This window comes from Suillus plorans (genome assembly GCF_016647745.1).
Source record: "Suillus plorans strain S12 chromosome Unknown HD556scaffold_22, whole genome shotgun sequence".
Classification (NCBI taxonomy): domain Eukaryota; kingdom Fungi; phylum Basidiomycota; class Agaricomycetes; order Boletales; family Suillaceae; genus Suillus; species Suillus plorans.
In genome coordinates this window covers 334,817-349,780 of record NW_024537406.1, presented here as the reverse complement: position 1 = coordinate 349,780, position 14,964 = coordinate 334,817, and the positions used below count along the sequence as shown (strand labels likewise).

The 14,964-nt window shown below is 47.7% G+C and overlaps 6 protein-coding genes and 1 non-coding gene across 7 annotated transcripts; 2 read left to right on the top strand and 5 right to left on the bottom strand.

Moving 5' to 3' along the window:
• Positions 1 to 594: 594 nt before the first annotated feature.
• Positions 595 to 930, bottom strand: HD556DRAFT_1192266 (uncharacterized protein; the record flags this gene model as incomplete). Its single annotated transcript, XM_041296200.1, has 1 exon — positions 595 to 930. A coding segment is annotated over one exon (336 nt), but the record flags the coding sequence as incomplete, so codon positions are not given.
• Positions 931 to 4,055: 3,125 nt separating this feature from the next.
• On the bottom strand, positions 4,056 to 7,525 carry HD556DRAFT_1472931 (uncharacterized protein; the record flags this gene model as incomplete). The annotated part of the gene is made up of 2 exons (XM_041308477.1): positions 4,056 to 4,703; positions 6,319 to 7,525. The coding sequence occupies 2 exons, from the start codon at positions 7,523 to 7,525 to the stop codon at positions 4,153 to 4,155; spliced, it is 1,758 nt and encodes a 585-aa protein (XP_041161286.1). The 3' UTR covers positions 4,056 to 4,152.
• Positions 7,526 to 8,287: 762 nt separating this feature from the next.
• HD556DRAFT_1365291 (uncharacterized protein) lies at positions 8,288 to 9,224 on the bottom strand. The gene is made up of 2 exons (XM_041302760.1): positions 8,849 to 9,224; positions 8,288 to 8,791 (listed from the first exon to the last, which is right to left on the bottom strand). Exon 2 carries the CDS (start codon positions 8,788 to 8,790, stop codon positions 8,422 to 8,424), a length of 369 nt encoding a protein of 122 aa, XP_041161285.1. The 5' UTR covers position 8,791; positions 8,849 to 9,224; the 3' UTR covers positions 8,288 to 8,421.
• Positions 9,225 to 9,718: 494 nt separating this feature from the next.
• On the top strand, positions 9,719 to 10,165 carry HD556DRAFT_1235584 (uncharacterized protein; the record flags this gene model as incomplete). The annotated part of the gene is made up of 1 exon (XM_041297760.1): positions 9,719 to 10,165. The coding sequence occupies one exon, from the start codon at positions 9,719 to 9,721 to the stop codon at positions 10,163 to 10,165; it is 447 nt and encodes a 148-aa protein (XP_041161284.1).
• A 1,270-nt stretch (positions 10,166 to 11,435) lies between these two features.
• On the bottom strand, positions 11,436 to 12,610 carry HD556DRAFT_1365284 (uncharacterized protein). The gene is made up of 2 exons (XM_041302759.1): positions 12,272 to 12,610; positions 11,436 to 12,212 (listed from the first exon to the last, which is right to left on the bottom strand). The coding sequence occupies exon 2, from the start codon at positions 12,205 to 12,207 to the stop codon at positions 11,839 to 11,841; it is 369 nt and encodes a 122-aa protein (XP_041161283.1). The 5' UTR covers positions 12,208 to 12,212; positions 12,272 to 12,610; the 3' UTR covers positions 11,436 to 11,838.
• Positions 12,611 to 13,529: 919 nt separating this feature from the next.
• HD556DRAFT_t60 lies at positions 13,530 to 13,613 on the top strand. The gene has a single exon. It is a non-coding gene; the product is annotated as a tRNA-Ala (tRNA).
• Positions 13,614 to 13,672: 59 nt separating this feature from the next.
• Positions 13,673 to 14,963, bottom strand: HD556DRAFT_1472915 (uncharacterized protein; the record flags this gene model as incomplete). Its single annotated transcript, XM_041308476.1, has 4 exons — positions 13,673 to 14,190; positions 14,241 to 14,391; positions 14,449 to 14,766; positions 14,826 to 14,963. The coding sequence occupies 4 exons, from the start codon at positions 14,961 to 14,963 to the stop codon at positions 13,733 to 13,735; spliced, it is 1,065 nt and encodes a 354-aa protein (XP_041161282.1). The 3' UTR covers positions 13,673 to 13,732.
• Between the last annotated feature and the right edge of the window lies 1 nt (position 14,964).

Genomic DNA, 14,964 nt, shown 5'->3' with positions numbered 1-14,964 from the left:
TTGAGCGTTATACAGGGGAGCACGTAGTGGTAGCTAAGAGACCCGAGTCTGGTCTATGTGATGTCTGGCGTCGTGATATAAAAGGAGCATGACACGTGATCTGTGACGTCGTAAACGGAATAGTAAGCGTCCAGCTTACACCCTCTCATTCTCCGAAGAATCTTCCATATCGTCTATCCGTCTTTCCATATCTTTGTTCTTTCGTTGGTCTTCTTCGGCAGCATTCGTGTCCGTCTTTGCGTTGTACTCTTGTAGTACGTCTGTGTCTTCAAGATCTTGACGCGCGATCCATGTGTCGTTTTCTGCGTCGTATCCACGCCAGCGCACAAGGTATTGATGTCCGCGTCCTCGTTTCCTCTTGTCTAGGATCTTCTCGATCTCCCATTCTTCTGCGCCTGTTGCGGTTACGATAGGACCCGGACGTTGGAGTTCTCTTGAGGGATATAGTGTGGCGTCGTTCGGGATGTGTCGTTTGAGTTCAGAGGCGTGGAAGGTTGGGTAAATGTTGGTGTGGTCAGGCAGGTCGAGTGTGTAGGTTGATGATTCTGGGTTTGTTGATACTATGTTGTAGGGTCCGTCGAATCTTGGCATGAACTTCGCGACTCTCTTGGTATCGCCGTTGAGGTACTCTCTACGCCTGTGGGCTGTCGAAAGGTAGACGAGGTCTCCGATCTCGAAGGTAGGTTCGCTGTTTCTGTGTTTGTTAGCTGCGTTAGCTTGTATGATCTTAGATGCTAGTAGGGCGTCATGCGCATCCGCGATATCTGTCTTCAACGACATGATAGTCTCCAGAGCGTTCGCGACGTCCGTTGGGAAACTCTCCCGTGTTCTTTTCACACCTTCCGTCGTCAATGGGGGCAGTCGACGAGGTGTACGTCCCAGGTGCAAATGAAAGTTGGAATAACCTGTCGATGCATTAATCGTTGACATCAGATTGAAACGTACCCGAGGCAGTGCCTCCAGCCATCCTGTTTGATGCCGATCGACGAAATATCTTAGAAGTTGGTCCACGGTCTTGTTCATTCTTTCGCTCGATCCGTCTGTCTGAGGGTGGTAAGCGGTCGACATCTTCAGTTTCACACCTGTTAGTCTGTGTAGCGCCTTCCAGAACTTGCTTGTGAACAGCTTGTCGCGGTCGGACACAATGTCGAGCGGGAGGCCGTTCTCGCAATACCAATGGTCAAAAAACAAGTTGGCGACTTCTTTCGCGTTCATGTTCATCCTGCAAGGTATCAGTCGTATGTCGGCACCTAACCTATCTGTGATTGTCATGATGCCATCAAAACCCTTTTGCATAGGTAACGGCCCAATGAAGTCTATGGCGATAGAGTCGCCACGCTGATCCGGTACTGGTAGTGGGTGAAGCGGTCCAGTAGGCTTCGTGGTTCGGCTCTTGTTCCTAGCACAGTCTGGGCAAGCTGGTATGTAACTTTCTTCCAAGTCGCGCCTCATATTCGGCCAGTAGAACGATTCTCTAATAGCCACGTAGGCTTTGTCGATTCCGAAATGGCCCATTTCGTCGTGCGCCAGTCTGAAGATAGTTTCTCGTAGGTGTGTTACGCGAGGTACCACGAGACGGTTGTTGATGTATAGAAGGCCGTCTCGCAGTTCGAGTCCCGGTAATGAGCCCGTTAGCCCTGTCAGTTTCATGCTCCAGGGATCCTTCAAGTAACCAGCCTTAATGTCGTTCAGTAGTGATGGGTCCGGCGCCACTGATAGGATCAGCGTTATCGGTTTCACGTGGTTCGACACATTGGAGGGCATGTTCAATGTCTGGGCTGCGTAGGGGGGAATGTTTTCTGTGTCCGGTGGTAGACGTGATAGCGCATCCGCCACAAGGTTGTCTTCGCCTCGAATGTACAGGATTTCGAAATCATATTGAGCGAAGAATTCTTGCCATCTTGCCTGTCGTTAGTGATGTTCCGGCCCGGCTTGGGCTCAAAGCCCCGGCTTAGGCTCGGCCTGGGGGGGGCTTAGGCTCACCAGATTTCAAGCCTGAGCCGTGAGCCCAAGCCGGCCCAAAGCCGGGGCTTAGGCCCATGCAAGCCGCGGCCCAAACCGATGTCCGAGCTCCACCATGCTGTTCCCAACACCACGAACACCATGCGCAAACGCCCAGCACATGTCAGCAACTGCTGACGTGGCTCAGACGAATACGGACGATGGACGAGAGCAGGTGAAGGGAAGAAGACAAGGAGGAGAACGTTCGGACAGGGATGGAAGGGTGTGTGGAGGAGTGGCGTAAGAAGTGATATAGGCCGGAAGACAGCTGTTGAACTCGGAAGGTTGTCCGACCCAGTCGAGGATGGTGATGTCTGTAGGTGGACATGGACACTGAAGATACCAAATAATGAATATGCGACGACTTCTTGCAATGTGGTGACGCGAGATGACGCCCATTGAAGTCTCCGTCGAGCGTCGCTCATCCCAGGACGAAAGGAGATCAGACGTGCGTATGTAGTTGAAGTTGAGAGGAATCGCTGTCGACGTCCAAACCCTCCGAGTCGAACGTTGCCGATGAGACCGAAGGCGAGGAACGACATGGTGAATAGATCGTCCGAGCGCAAGGGAAAAGAGGCGCAGGGACGAGAGATGTGACGTTGGGGCCGAAATCTTCCAAGTATCAATGTTTCGTTTCAATATAGATTAGAAAAGGACTTACCGTATAAAAGGCAGCATCCAGCCACCCGAGCGTCTCAGTTCTGACCAAGATACTGAGACGTGAGTTAGCTTTTACTTTACACTTCGAGTAGCCGTACTGATGCGACGTAGGAGACTTACCTGTTAGGTACATACGTCGTCAATAAAGAGTTCTGACCAAGATACTGAGATGAGACTTACCTGTTAGATCCTGCTGCGCCTTTACGAGTTCTAGAATCGCGTCATAGTAAGAGTCAGTAATGAGAACATGCCAAACACATACTTGTGGGGCGTGACCACTGACGTGACAAGATGTCATATACTCTATGTACCAAAGCCGCGGCTTGGGCCGCTGGCTTAGGCTTTTCTAAATTCAAGCCCAGGCCTAAGCCCTGCTCAGGCCGTGACTTAGGCCTGGGCTAGGCCCGGCCTATTTGGGCCCGGCTTGGGCCGGCCCAGGGCTTCAAGCCGGGCCTTGCACATCACTACCTGTCGTCGCGACAGCTCTTTCTGAGTCATGAAGCTCTCCAATGTTCGGTGGTCAGTATGAACAATGAAGGGTGTACCTAACAGCTCAATCCGCCATTTCTTTAGAGCTCGTACGATAGCCAGTAGCTCCTTCTCGTGCACTGGGTAGTTGAGTTGTGCGCCGTTCAGCTGCATTGAGTCGAAGGCCACTGGCCGCGCAGTCTCTGCCGTTGGTCCGAAGCTCAACATAGCACCTGTTCGCCAGTCGCTGGCATCGCACGTCACAAATATTTTGTTGTTGCCGATGTCATCGTGGTCGATAGTCGTCAGACATTCTCGGCTGACCACGAGGCATTTTATGTTGTCGAATGCTTCCTGATGTTGTTCAGTCCATCCTGGCCAGTCCTGTTCGCATGGTTTCGTTGTCAAGGGCGTTAAGACACGCGTGTAGTCCGCGAGATGAGGCAGAAACTGGTCAAGGTAGCGGACCAGTCCGAGAAATGACCTTACGTCGCTTGTGCATTGTGGTATTGGCCAGTCCAAGATACGTTTGGCTTTGGAAGCATCCGCTTCGATACCTGCGGCCGATATGTGGTGTCCCAGGAAGTCAATCTCTGTGCAGAATAGGGAAGTTTTCTTAGGTGAGCAGAACAAGCACGCTTTCCATAGAGCATCGAGGACCAGTTTCACGTTCTTCGCGTGTTCGGCTACCGTCTGAGACCAGATGATGATATCATCTAGGTAAGCATGGCAAATTTTACCGATGAGTGGTCGCAGTGCAATGAACATCCGGCGTTGGTGAGTTGCAGGCGCATTTCTCCCTCCTTGTGGCATAACCGTCCACTCGTGTAGTCCTTTTGGTGTATCGATAGCGGTGTATTTGATGTCGTCGGGGTGAATTCGCGTTTGAAAAAAGGAATTAGTCATATCTATTTTTCCGAATATTTTACCTTTTGCGCAGTCACGCAGTATTTCATCGATTCGCGGGAGTGGATGGTTATCTGGGATGGTGTTAGCATTTAGTGCTCTATAATCATTTACCCATCATGGAAGGGCGGTAGGGTCTTTCTTGGGTATCAAAAATGCAGGTGATACAAAGGGGCTCGATGAGGGCCGTAGTCTTCCTGCGGCGATGTGTTGGTTGAGGAGCGTGTCCCACGCTTCGCGGTATTTTCGCGGTGTGTTATACCTTCTGCATTGTATTATCTTGTTGGGGTCTTTGAGACGTATACGATGTACGATATCTGTTGGTAAGTGGTCAATGTGTGGGATGTCTTCTGGGAACCTGTCTTCGTATTTTCTACGCATTTCTTTATCCAGACGTTCGAGATGCTCCTTGTTAGCTTCGATGAAGGCGAGCGTCTCGATACGTTGTCGAAGTACTGACGCGATATTTGTATTCTTTGACGTGGTGTGCTGTTCGAGTTCGTTTCCTCGATGTTCCAAAACCTTTTGTAGTTCCTTGATGACGTTCTTACGCTGTCGTTTAATTTCACGACGTGAAGGTAATGGCGTCCGGCACTTTCGAACATGTTTCGGCGGAGACAAGAGATCGTATTTCGAATCCTTCGCGATACAGGTCCGCAAATCGTGATCTATAACAAGACAATTGTGTGATAAGAACGGTCCTCCGAGGAGGAGAGGAACTGCAAGTCCAGGCGCAACAATGGCGCGTATCGTTGTCTTACTAGGATGTGATTGGCAATAAAATCACCAGTTCTCACTATCCTCCACGGTCAACGGTTCAGACAAATACCAACGGTTGATAACGTGGTCGTTCGTGGGAGGAGGCGTAAATAGCAGAGTCGTTCTAAACAAACTTCTATTGACTTTAGGTGTGTTGAGACAGTGACCGTTAACTGGCTTGATGCAGTGCTTAGGACACCGCTAAAGATGATGAAGATCGTAAGTGGTGTAGCTGAATCGATAACTGGCTTGATGCAGTACTACGATGCTATTAGAAGATGAATGCAAAAGTATGCAATACAAAGATGAAGATATGGTTCACAACGGTACCCAATGAATCAGAGTATTATCTCGTAAACACTCCCTATTCTCAAAAATTAGAGGAGATCAAACTAAGCCTCTAACACAATCGAATCAACCGAAATACGTGACTTCGAAACTAACTTCTCTGCTGCTCAGGCACTCACGATGAGTATGACGCAGAATCAGAACAGAGTACACCTTCTGGATGTAGTCTTACAGCAGCCAAGCTCTTAATATTGTTGACTAACGTGCTAGTCCTATTTGTCGTCCTCCTAATCGTTAAAAATACGTAAATTCTCCCCACAGAAAAGGTATCCTGTGTTGTAAAGAGAATGTGACGAAACTACAACTAGACGACTGATAACCGTGTACCAGCTAGTGTAATTCAAGGATTGGCTCAAGGTAGGCCTCAGAAAATCAGTATGTTGTGGGAAAAGATGACAAAAGAATGGAGGGAATAAACTTAATATTCACTCAGATGTTCACACAAATATAGGGTGAGAAATTCAGGAAGATACTCAAATCCTCCTCCCTCTCTCTTAAAGGGGGATTGTCTGTCCTTTCAAAGGAAGTTTGATTTCAAAAGGGAGATTGTCATTCTTCAGAGGGGAAATTGAGCCCCTTATATACTATTCTAAATGCGGCTGTGTAACTATCTAAATAAGGAAATATGACTCATCCTGACTCATACTGAGTCATAATGAAGATGACTCATAGTGACTCAGACAAGAAAATGACTCATAATGACTCAAACTGAGTCATTGTAGAGATGTCTCATGATAACTTGTTCACTTCTCAAATATTCTCATCTATCAACTTTCTCCATTCAAATTCCTGACTAATCCATCTCATCTTACTAATCCATTTCATCTGACTAAGCCCTTAGTCACCCATGAACTGTTGATACGTTGAAATGTTGATTTGAATATGTTTCAGAACATACAAAAGAAATGTGAAGAATGTGTGAGAAAATTAGGATGTTGTGAGAAAAAATGCTGAGTAACGTGTTATGGTATGTTTGGAACTTATCTTTGAATAGGATAAGTATTAATTGAATTATTATGTAGTGTTATGGGTTTGTTATGTCTGAAAAACTGCTCAAATCCGGTCATAATGTGTTATAGAAAATTCTTAATAACTTTGTAGAGTACAGTAGAGGATATCAAAGCTCTAAAGTAGCCATGACCATGCACAAAACAAGTTTGGTGTGTGTCATCGTACGTGAAGTCCAATCATGGTTGATAGAAGAGGGAGACAACAGGACATATTCAGAGAAAGAGAAAGGTGAAACGGAGGCAGAATTAAGAAAGGCTGAGCTAGCTTCAATACTGGTGTGCAGTTTGCGCTTTCGTAGTCCCAGTTTGTCAACGACGCTTTCGTCAATAAGAACTAGATGTGACCCATGGTCAATCAAAGCGTCGATACGTTCAAATGATTCAGAAGAGGGCCCTGTCAAGAGACAGGGCCATATAAGGTGGGCAGTTTCAAAAGGTGCGACGTACTTGTCATCCTCTGATTCAGAACCTTCCTCAAACACCGACGAGGGCATAACAGCACCCACAGGAGCTACGGCAGCGACGGTCTTTGCGCGTGTTGCTTTAGGCTTTGCCGCATTTGCATCAGCTTCCGTGAGCGGTTTGTAGGTTGAGGCTTCGGGGGCGCCATCGTTGCACTCTTTGGAGCGGTGTGAAACGTAAAACTTGCGGCATTTGAAGCACCCCTTGTGTTCTACAAGTAAGTTCCGTTCTGATTCGGTTAGAGGACCAAGACGTGAGGATGAGTTAAATGTCTTTGACGACGATGGGGTTTTGGATTGGTATGAGGTTGTTGTGCGTCTGGAGGACTTGTACAACTCTTCCGCGATCTTCTTGTGGGAAGCGAAGTCTTCGAGACGCTTGTCGTCAAGGTGCTTCACTTCCTCGATCCACTTTCTAAGAGTTAGGTTATCTGCGAGTTTTGCTCTGAGCACGGAAGTAGTGAGCTCGTCACAGATGTTTGCCTCAAGTTGGTTTCGCAACTGGATGTCAGATAGGTGTGCTGCGTTACCATACAGTAGCGCATTTTGATTTTGAAGTTCTAGAGCCCATTCGTAGAACGGGCGGGTTCCCTGCCGGGAACCTAACACCTTCTTCCGAAGTTTCGTATCCCAATGGGTGTCGAGCCATCCGGCTTTGAGGGCGGTCATGTAGTTAGCGAACGTTCCGCCATCTAGTGTGGCGCGTTGAGCCAAGTACCACGTATGAAGTCGTGGGTCCAGCATTCCAAAAGCGATCATCTTTACTTGATCTGCGGCGTCCACACCTTTGTGCATGAAGTATGTAGAGCACGCATTGTCCCAGTCACGAGCTACTTCAGGAGTGAGCTTGCCTGGTAACAGCTTTGGCGGTTTGTTGGGCGCGGACTGTTCGACACTAGCTGATTTTGTCATGTTGTGAGTTCTGGGACGGAATATATGCATGTTGTCTAGTTCTGAGTCTGATGACAAGTCACAATATGTTGTAGAGCCGATTGGTCTAGATGTACTGTTCGAGGATATAGACGTTAAGGGAGATAGAGACGGGTTCGGTAGAGGTTGTTCAGGGGCTGGTTGGTTTCTCGCACGCTGTCGCGTAACGAGGGGTACGGGAACAGTAGGTGTCCTTCGCAGGGAAGGCAGTTTGGCAGGTCGGTTGGTGGGCGGTGAGCCCGGCGGTTAAAATATGGTTGATAACGAGTCAGGGGATCAATGAGTTTCGTTTCTGTCAAAAAAAAAGTGGAAACTCGCCGGGAAGGCGGCGAGTAACACTAAGCTGAGTCAAACAAGATTGACAGGACGAAGCTATGATTCTTTTGAGCGTTATACAGGGGAGCACGTAGTGGTAGCTAAGAGACCCGAGTCTGGTCTATGTGATGTCTGGCGTCGTGATATAAAAGGAGCATGACACGTGATCTGTGACGTCATAAACGGAATAGTAAGCATCCAGCTTACAATAATATACACTTTATGCTCGTTTGATGCTCAGACTGGCATATGCATGTTTGACCTCCAAGGTTATGCCTCTGGCCCCCCCTCGTATCCGGCATTTCCCGAGCGGGTGCCCCGCCATTTTGAATAAGCGACAACGATGTAAGCTGAACGCTTACTCATGCTTACCACACCAACGTCACATGACCTTTCCCCATATATAAATGTTGCTTTCACGTCACTTTACGCTAGACTCGGGTCTCCTACCAACCTTCACGTACTCATTCATATAACTCTCAAGAAATCCACAGTTTCGTCCAGTTACTCCTGTTTGATTCGCATAGTGTTCCTTGTCGTCTCTCTGGCAAGGTTCCAAACGATCAGTATTCAAAAAATGGATCCGCAACAGTGACCCAAGGCAAATCTTCATCATTCAGTCCACTCTCTTCTAACACCTGCTTCTTCACTTCACGGTCCGCATCCAACTCCCTGACGCGATAGAAACGGGACACTGTCGACTTGGGATCTTCTCTGCGCCTTCGGGCCAATACGATGACTGGCTGCATGCTCCCTCGAGGATAGTCGGTGCCGACGGCCCACAGATAATCTATTTTTCTCTCTCTGAACCAGAAATTGAGCTCGGTAGCAAGGAACTCGTCTGGCGAATGCTGGTATGGGTGGTCTTGCTTCTTTAACCATGCACGCGCTTGCTCGAAGCTGAACACCCAGCCGGCTATTTTGAACACCATCCTGAAGAGGAAAATATCGTAAGCCATGCATGGGCGATAAAGTACCGCATGAACGTACGGCTTGTCAGAAAAGAAATATGAGACAAGTTGGGAGACTTTGGTTTAGACTGTGACGTTAGGTGGCGACTCACAACGCGCCTATTAAACCAAACCATAAAGGGTCACGTGCTTGCCACCGTGTAACTTATTATCATCAGATCATTGATCATTGATCTATCGGACGAACATGATTGGGAGGTTCTTCGAAATTTCTACCGCCGAGGGCATTGTTCTTGAATCTTCAGGATTTCTTCAATTCCAGGGTGGGCCCTTTAAGTTCTCTGATCCGATTGTCGCACTACCTGTTCTGCCACATCAGCTGGAAGTGACCAACTTCTATCAGCCTGGACATTGTCTTTCGAGCCCAATCAGGCTCTAATCCGATTGTCGTATTAGTAGGTGAATAATTATCGTATGTTTTGAAAATCGTTTAGCATTGTTCCTCAAGCCGAGGCCCCATTCGGAACTCAAAGTTAGTTACCTGCCTGTTTGCCGATCAGTGGGCGGCCAACATTTGTGGTACATTTTTCCAATTGTTTAGTGTTTTTGCGTCCCACATACCATCACTAATGCTTCTTGTAACCATAGCTGCTGATTGCGTGACCACAACTGCCTGATGGAAGCTCCTAGCTGAGTATCTTAAAAGACGTGTTCTTCTTACTCATTGAACGGCCATCCAACATATCATAACTTTCTCCCCCAGTGAGTTGATGTATCCTTCGTTCTGAGTTCTGACCGTGAACACAAAATATTCTTAGCTACCATGCCCAAAATTCCTGCTTGGAAGCAGCGTTTGCACGAGTTGCATCTCAATCCCCCTCGTTATGAAGCATCATGGTACGGGCCACTCGATAAACTCGCCAATCACGTTTTCGCGGCAGATTGCTTCATGGTCAAGCCGCAGCCAAAAATCAGGCGCAGTGCTCTTCCCGATGATGGAGACGATAATCAGCCGTTTGAAGATGAAGGATTATCTTTAGACTCCATGGGCACTCCAGTTATCCGTGACTCCTACTTCGAGCCGGACTTCATTATCGTTCATGTGGGTGATAACCGAGATGTTCCATTGGTGTGTATCGAGGTAAAGAAGGAGGGAGGGACATATCAATCGGCGGGCACCCAGTTGCATGAATACATCGAGGTTTTGGCTGCGAAGGATCCCCATGATGAATTCGTGGCCATCCTTGTGCTTGATGGGAAATTCTATTGTTACAGTATTCATGGGAGGCGGGCACCGACTCCAGGTGGAGACGGTTGGGAGACAGCGGACAATTTAGAAGGAGTTTTTGAAAAAGTAGCCAAAGGTGTGTTAGGAGGGAAAGGGAAACGCCGTTGAGCATGACGTTGATGTATCATTCCGTACAGTAAGACCGTAGCGGTATTGTGTCTTTTTAGCTATTGGACAACCCAATGCATTACCATTGCTAGAACCTAGAGTAAGTAAAATTTAACAGGAGCAGATTTGTATCCATTCAAGCCGCGACAATGGCTTGAAGTCCCAAAATTCTATTTCAAGTGGGTGACTCGATGACAACTAAATTATGGCCTGGAAGCGTTGGATATACTGCAATCATAGGAAAACGGATTTGCTTGGCGTGAACGCCGTATACACGTGCAACTCCATGACAGTCATGAAATCGACAAATTCAAACCCTGGACCGAGATGCTTCTGGGGCTTAAAAAAAATGTTCCTATATGCGCAGGTGAGATGATGAGTCTCGAGAAGTATCGGAATGTCAGAAAAAACCCACCTTTGTAAGTGACCTTCAGATAAAACTGCTAGACAAGACTGCAGATCATTTGAACACCATTGCGCTTCGAGCCAGGAGAGGGGATGACAATTCCGAAAAACCTTAAATATCGGTTGAGCATTGGAGCCCATGAGAGATGGAAGGGGCCAGCTTCGACATGCATACTCGAAAGCGTCAGGAGCTGAATAACTTCGCTCTTGTGTTTCCTCTGTGAAAATCGCAAATGCGGTCATAGCATGGGTGATCTCTATGTCTGGTAGATGACTCTGGAATAGGAAAGTGTAAATGTCATTGTTTGTCAATATCTGTGCCGTCTAACGACACGTACTAGTAGTAACGCCCTCCCCAGAAGTGTTAAGTGGTATCTTGCATCCGAGTGGGCGCATTTCTTCTGTCTGCATGGCTTTACGAATGTGCTCTTCCGAGCGAGGTGTGGATCACGGTTCACGGAGAGCTTATGTAGTCGAGCAGGGAAACGAGGACGGCAATAGTTTCGGTATTGCATTCATCAAGGGCATCGAAACAAACGCCAAAGCCGGACACTCGCGCAGACCTCTCATCCTTTCGGCTACAGTGAACATGTCAGTAAACTTTCCGACGCCCACCGTAGGTCCGCAGCATGCAGCCAAATAATTCGACTCTGCTCCTCGTCATCCAGCAATTCACGAATGTAGTTGAGAAGGGTCTCCCGAGTACCATCCAAACATCTCGGACGTGTTCAACACCCTTGACAGCGACCTAGAATAACTTCCAAGTTCCTTTAGATGATAGAGACACTGTTAATAACAAGACGTGGATTAGGAGAATTGAAAGTCGACGGCAGCTCCCAGCGGAGTTTGAACCCCGCTTGATCCAATCCCGCCCACGCCGCCCAACAACATTCCGCGAATATTATTGGAATGCCCCATGTTCATGCTCCGCATCAACTCTGCCCATTTTCTTTCGTGCCTGTCAGGAGGCTAACGCATCGCAAGGACCGGCTGAGATCAATGTATATCATAGCAGCAGGCTCACTGTGTTGCCACATGGCAGAAAAAGGCTCTCGATGTCCATGGCAAAGTAAGTCTTTGGCACTGTTGCACACAGTGACGGATACCGTACTCCGCTTAGATATGCCGATGGGCCTGCTGTGTCCCACTGTACTTTGCCCCGAAGTGGCCAACATTGTTCAGAGATCTCCTTCACTTCGCATATATAAAAACATACAAACAATCCTTTTGCTACAATTTCATTCACGTCGAGACTCGGTACATCGATATTAATTCATGAAGAACGGATCCACAACAGTGACCCAAGGTAGATCTTCATCACTCAGTCCAGTCTCCTCCATCACCTGCTTCTTCACTTCACGGTCTGCATCCAACTCTCTGACACGATAGTAGTGGGACACAGTCGACTTGGGATCTTCCCTGCGCCTTCGAACTAAGACGATGACTGCGTGCCGGCTCCCTCGAGGGTAGTCGGTGACAACAGCCCACAGATAATCGATGTCCCTCTCTTCGAACCATCGATTGAGCGCGATACCGACGAAATCGTCGCCAAAATGGTCGTGTTTGTATTCCTGCCCATCGAACCAAGTGCGTGCTTGCTCGAAGCTGATTATCCAACCGGCTATTTTGAACACCATAGTGACTAGTGGGAGAGACGTTAACCTTTGATGCTCATATAAAAAAGAGACGGCATGAACGTACTACAGTTGGTCAGACGAGAGGAAATTCAAGATGAATCGGGGCTTTTAAGTTAAGCTGTTGTGGTGGCATACTTGCAGCCTCCACAACCAAGAAGGTCACGTGCAAACAACGTAATTGTGAGTATGGGCAACCGATCTTAACTTTGGGGGTCAAGGGGAAGGATGGCCAATTGTCCAGTGGGCGGCCTTCCAATTTTTTTTCCAGCATTGTTCTTCGAACACATCGAAGACTCAAATCCGGTTCTCCACCTGTGGGTATTAGTGGGTGTTGAATTTTCGCATGTTTTCTGATTCTAGGCAATGCTCTTCGACCAAAGGACGTTGTTGGGGGACTGCTAATGTAAGTTGGCTTACCTGTTGATTTAAGGAAAATGAACGCCAAATTCGCTCAGTAGCCATGCCACAAATTCCTGCATGGAACGAGCGCTTACAGCGGCTGCACCTTCATCCTCGTTATGAAACCTCTTGGTACGGCCCCATTGACAAGCTCGCCAATCATATCTTTGCGGACGATCGTTTTATGGTCAAGCCACAACCACAGCTGAGGCCTAACCCTCTGGCTGATGAGCTCGGTGACCCGGATCAGCCGTTCGAAGATGAAGGATTTTCCATAGACTCTTTAGGCGCCCAAGTGGTTACTGGGACCTAGTTTGAACCAGACGTCATCATTGTCCTTGTAGATGATGAGCGCTGTTCCATTGGTGTGTATTGAGGTGAAGAAAGAATTGGACCCAAGGTAAATCTTCATCATTGAGCCCACTCTCTTCCAGCACCTGTTTCTTCACTTCACGATCCGCATCCAACTCCCTGACACGATAGAAACGAAACACCGTCGACTTGGGATCTTCTCTGCGCCTTCGAACCAATACGATGATCGGCTGCAAGCTCCCTCAAGGATAGTCGGTACCGACGGCCCACAGATAATCGATATTTCTCTCTTTGAACCAATAATTGAGATCGGTGGCAAGAAACTCGTCCGGCAAGTGCTGGTGTTGCTGTCCTTGCTTCTCTAACCACGTGCGCACTTGCTCGAAGCTGAACACCCAGCTAGCTCAGTTTTGAACGGTGAACACCATCCTGGAAGGGGGTGATATAAGCCTTTGCACGCAACAATAAAGAACGTACAATAGGTCTCTAGCACTAGTCAGGTTCTGATAGAATGAAGTCAATCGTACTTTTTGTCAGTGACAAGTCAGAATTTAGAAGGATCTAGGTTACTGTAATAGGTAATAGTTACCCAAGATCTAACAAAGTTCGTCGGGCATATGGTGTAGCTGGTTATCACATCCGCTTAGCATGGCGCTGACTGCGGGGGGTCTCCGGTTCGAGTCCGGATTTGTCCACATTTTTTGCTTATCATAACAATATTGAGTTTTGTTGTCCTTGGTCGTCCCAGTCATATTATCCTCATCGACACAATCATGCTTCGTTTCATTTCGCGGGTAAGGATCAAATAACATCGTCAATTCCATGTGATACTCATTACCCTCCTTTCGACGCCTTGTGTTTTCTCCCATACAGTCTTAACCGTGCCTCCTTTATCCGAACTTTGTACACATCGCACAAACTCTGTTACTCCGCCACCCACACCAAAGTAGAGTACTTTTGCGGCTACAAGACAGAGGTAATCGTCCACACCTGTGGGGTCTTCAGCCTTGCAAGCACCGCGCATAATAGCAGTAAGGCTCGGAAGAGATTCCATGCGGTATATGGTCTCGGATGTCAGCACCAGGTTGTAGCTCCCACATGATTTTTGGAGGTCGAATGTATCCCATGAGCCAGAGAAAAAACGTAATTCGACACCGTAAGTCATCAAGGATTGATGGAATGCATCTTTGAGACCTTCCGAGATATCCAACTCCAAAGGAGAGTCTGCCCGCTCCTCTGATTTGCGGTACATCCCTGCTGCCTCTGACAGATCTGTATCTCGAGTGAGACACGAAGAAAGAAAAGATCCAAATTTTACGAACACCAGGTCAGAATAATATTGGGAATAGTCACCAATTCCAACACGGAGGCGTTATAGTCCTGGAGGTGGATATGTGTCTGATTTTGAGAAGGTGGGGAGGAGAATATTCGATGAAGAATGTACAGTGACGGTATTGATGTGCCACATCCAATCTGTGAAGCCATTGGAACTGTATCATACCATCAGAGTACAGAGAAATGGATGCTCACCTCTAGCACACGCTTGCCGCTTACATCAAACTGCGAGCTTATACCATCCAGATAGCTGGCAAGATCAATACTGCATTCCCAAGTCTTCAAGCCGCCCTCGTAGACAAGAGGTACAAGGTCAGAGGGTGCATCCAAAAAGTGCAGCGCAGACCGTGCATTGATAGACGGCTGTTCCAATGCATCCGGGTCATCGACATTTTGAGAGATCAATTGAAACCTCGCATCGAACAGATCGCGGCGTGGAAGTGAAAGTTCGGTTCCGCTGGCAAGTGGGATCGTGATTGGAGAGTAGGATATTTTGGACGGTAGGCTGTTTAACTAATCCTTGCGCCCAGATCAGTTTTTACAGAACGAAGATAAGCAGTAATTAGACGTACCGCGTCTGTGAGAAAGAGCTCTGTGAATACGTCTGGGGCGACCGCCTGCACAGAAGCGGGCCCATTATTTTGTATTGTGTGATTTACGTCTGTACTTTGTTCAGTATCGTCCTCCACGTCGAAGTTGAATTTGAACATT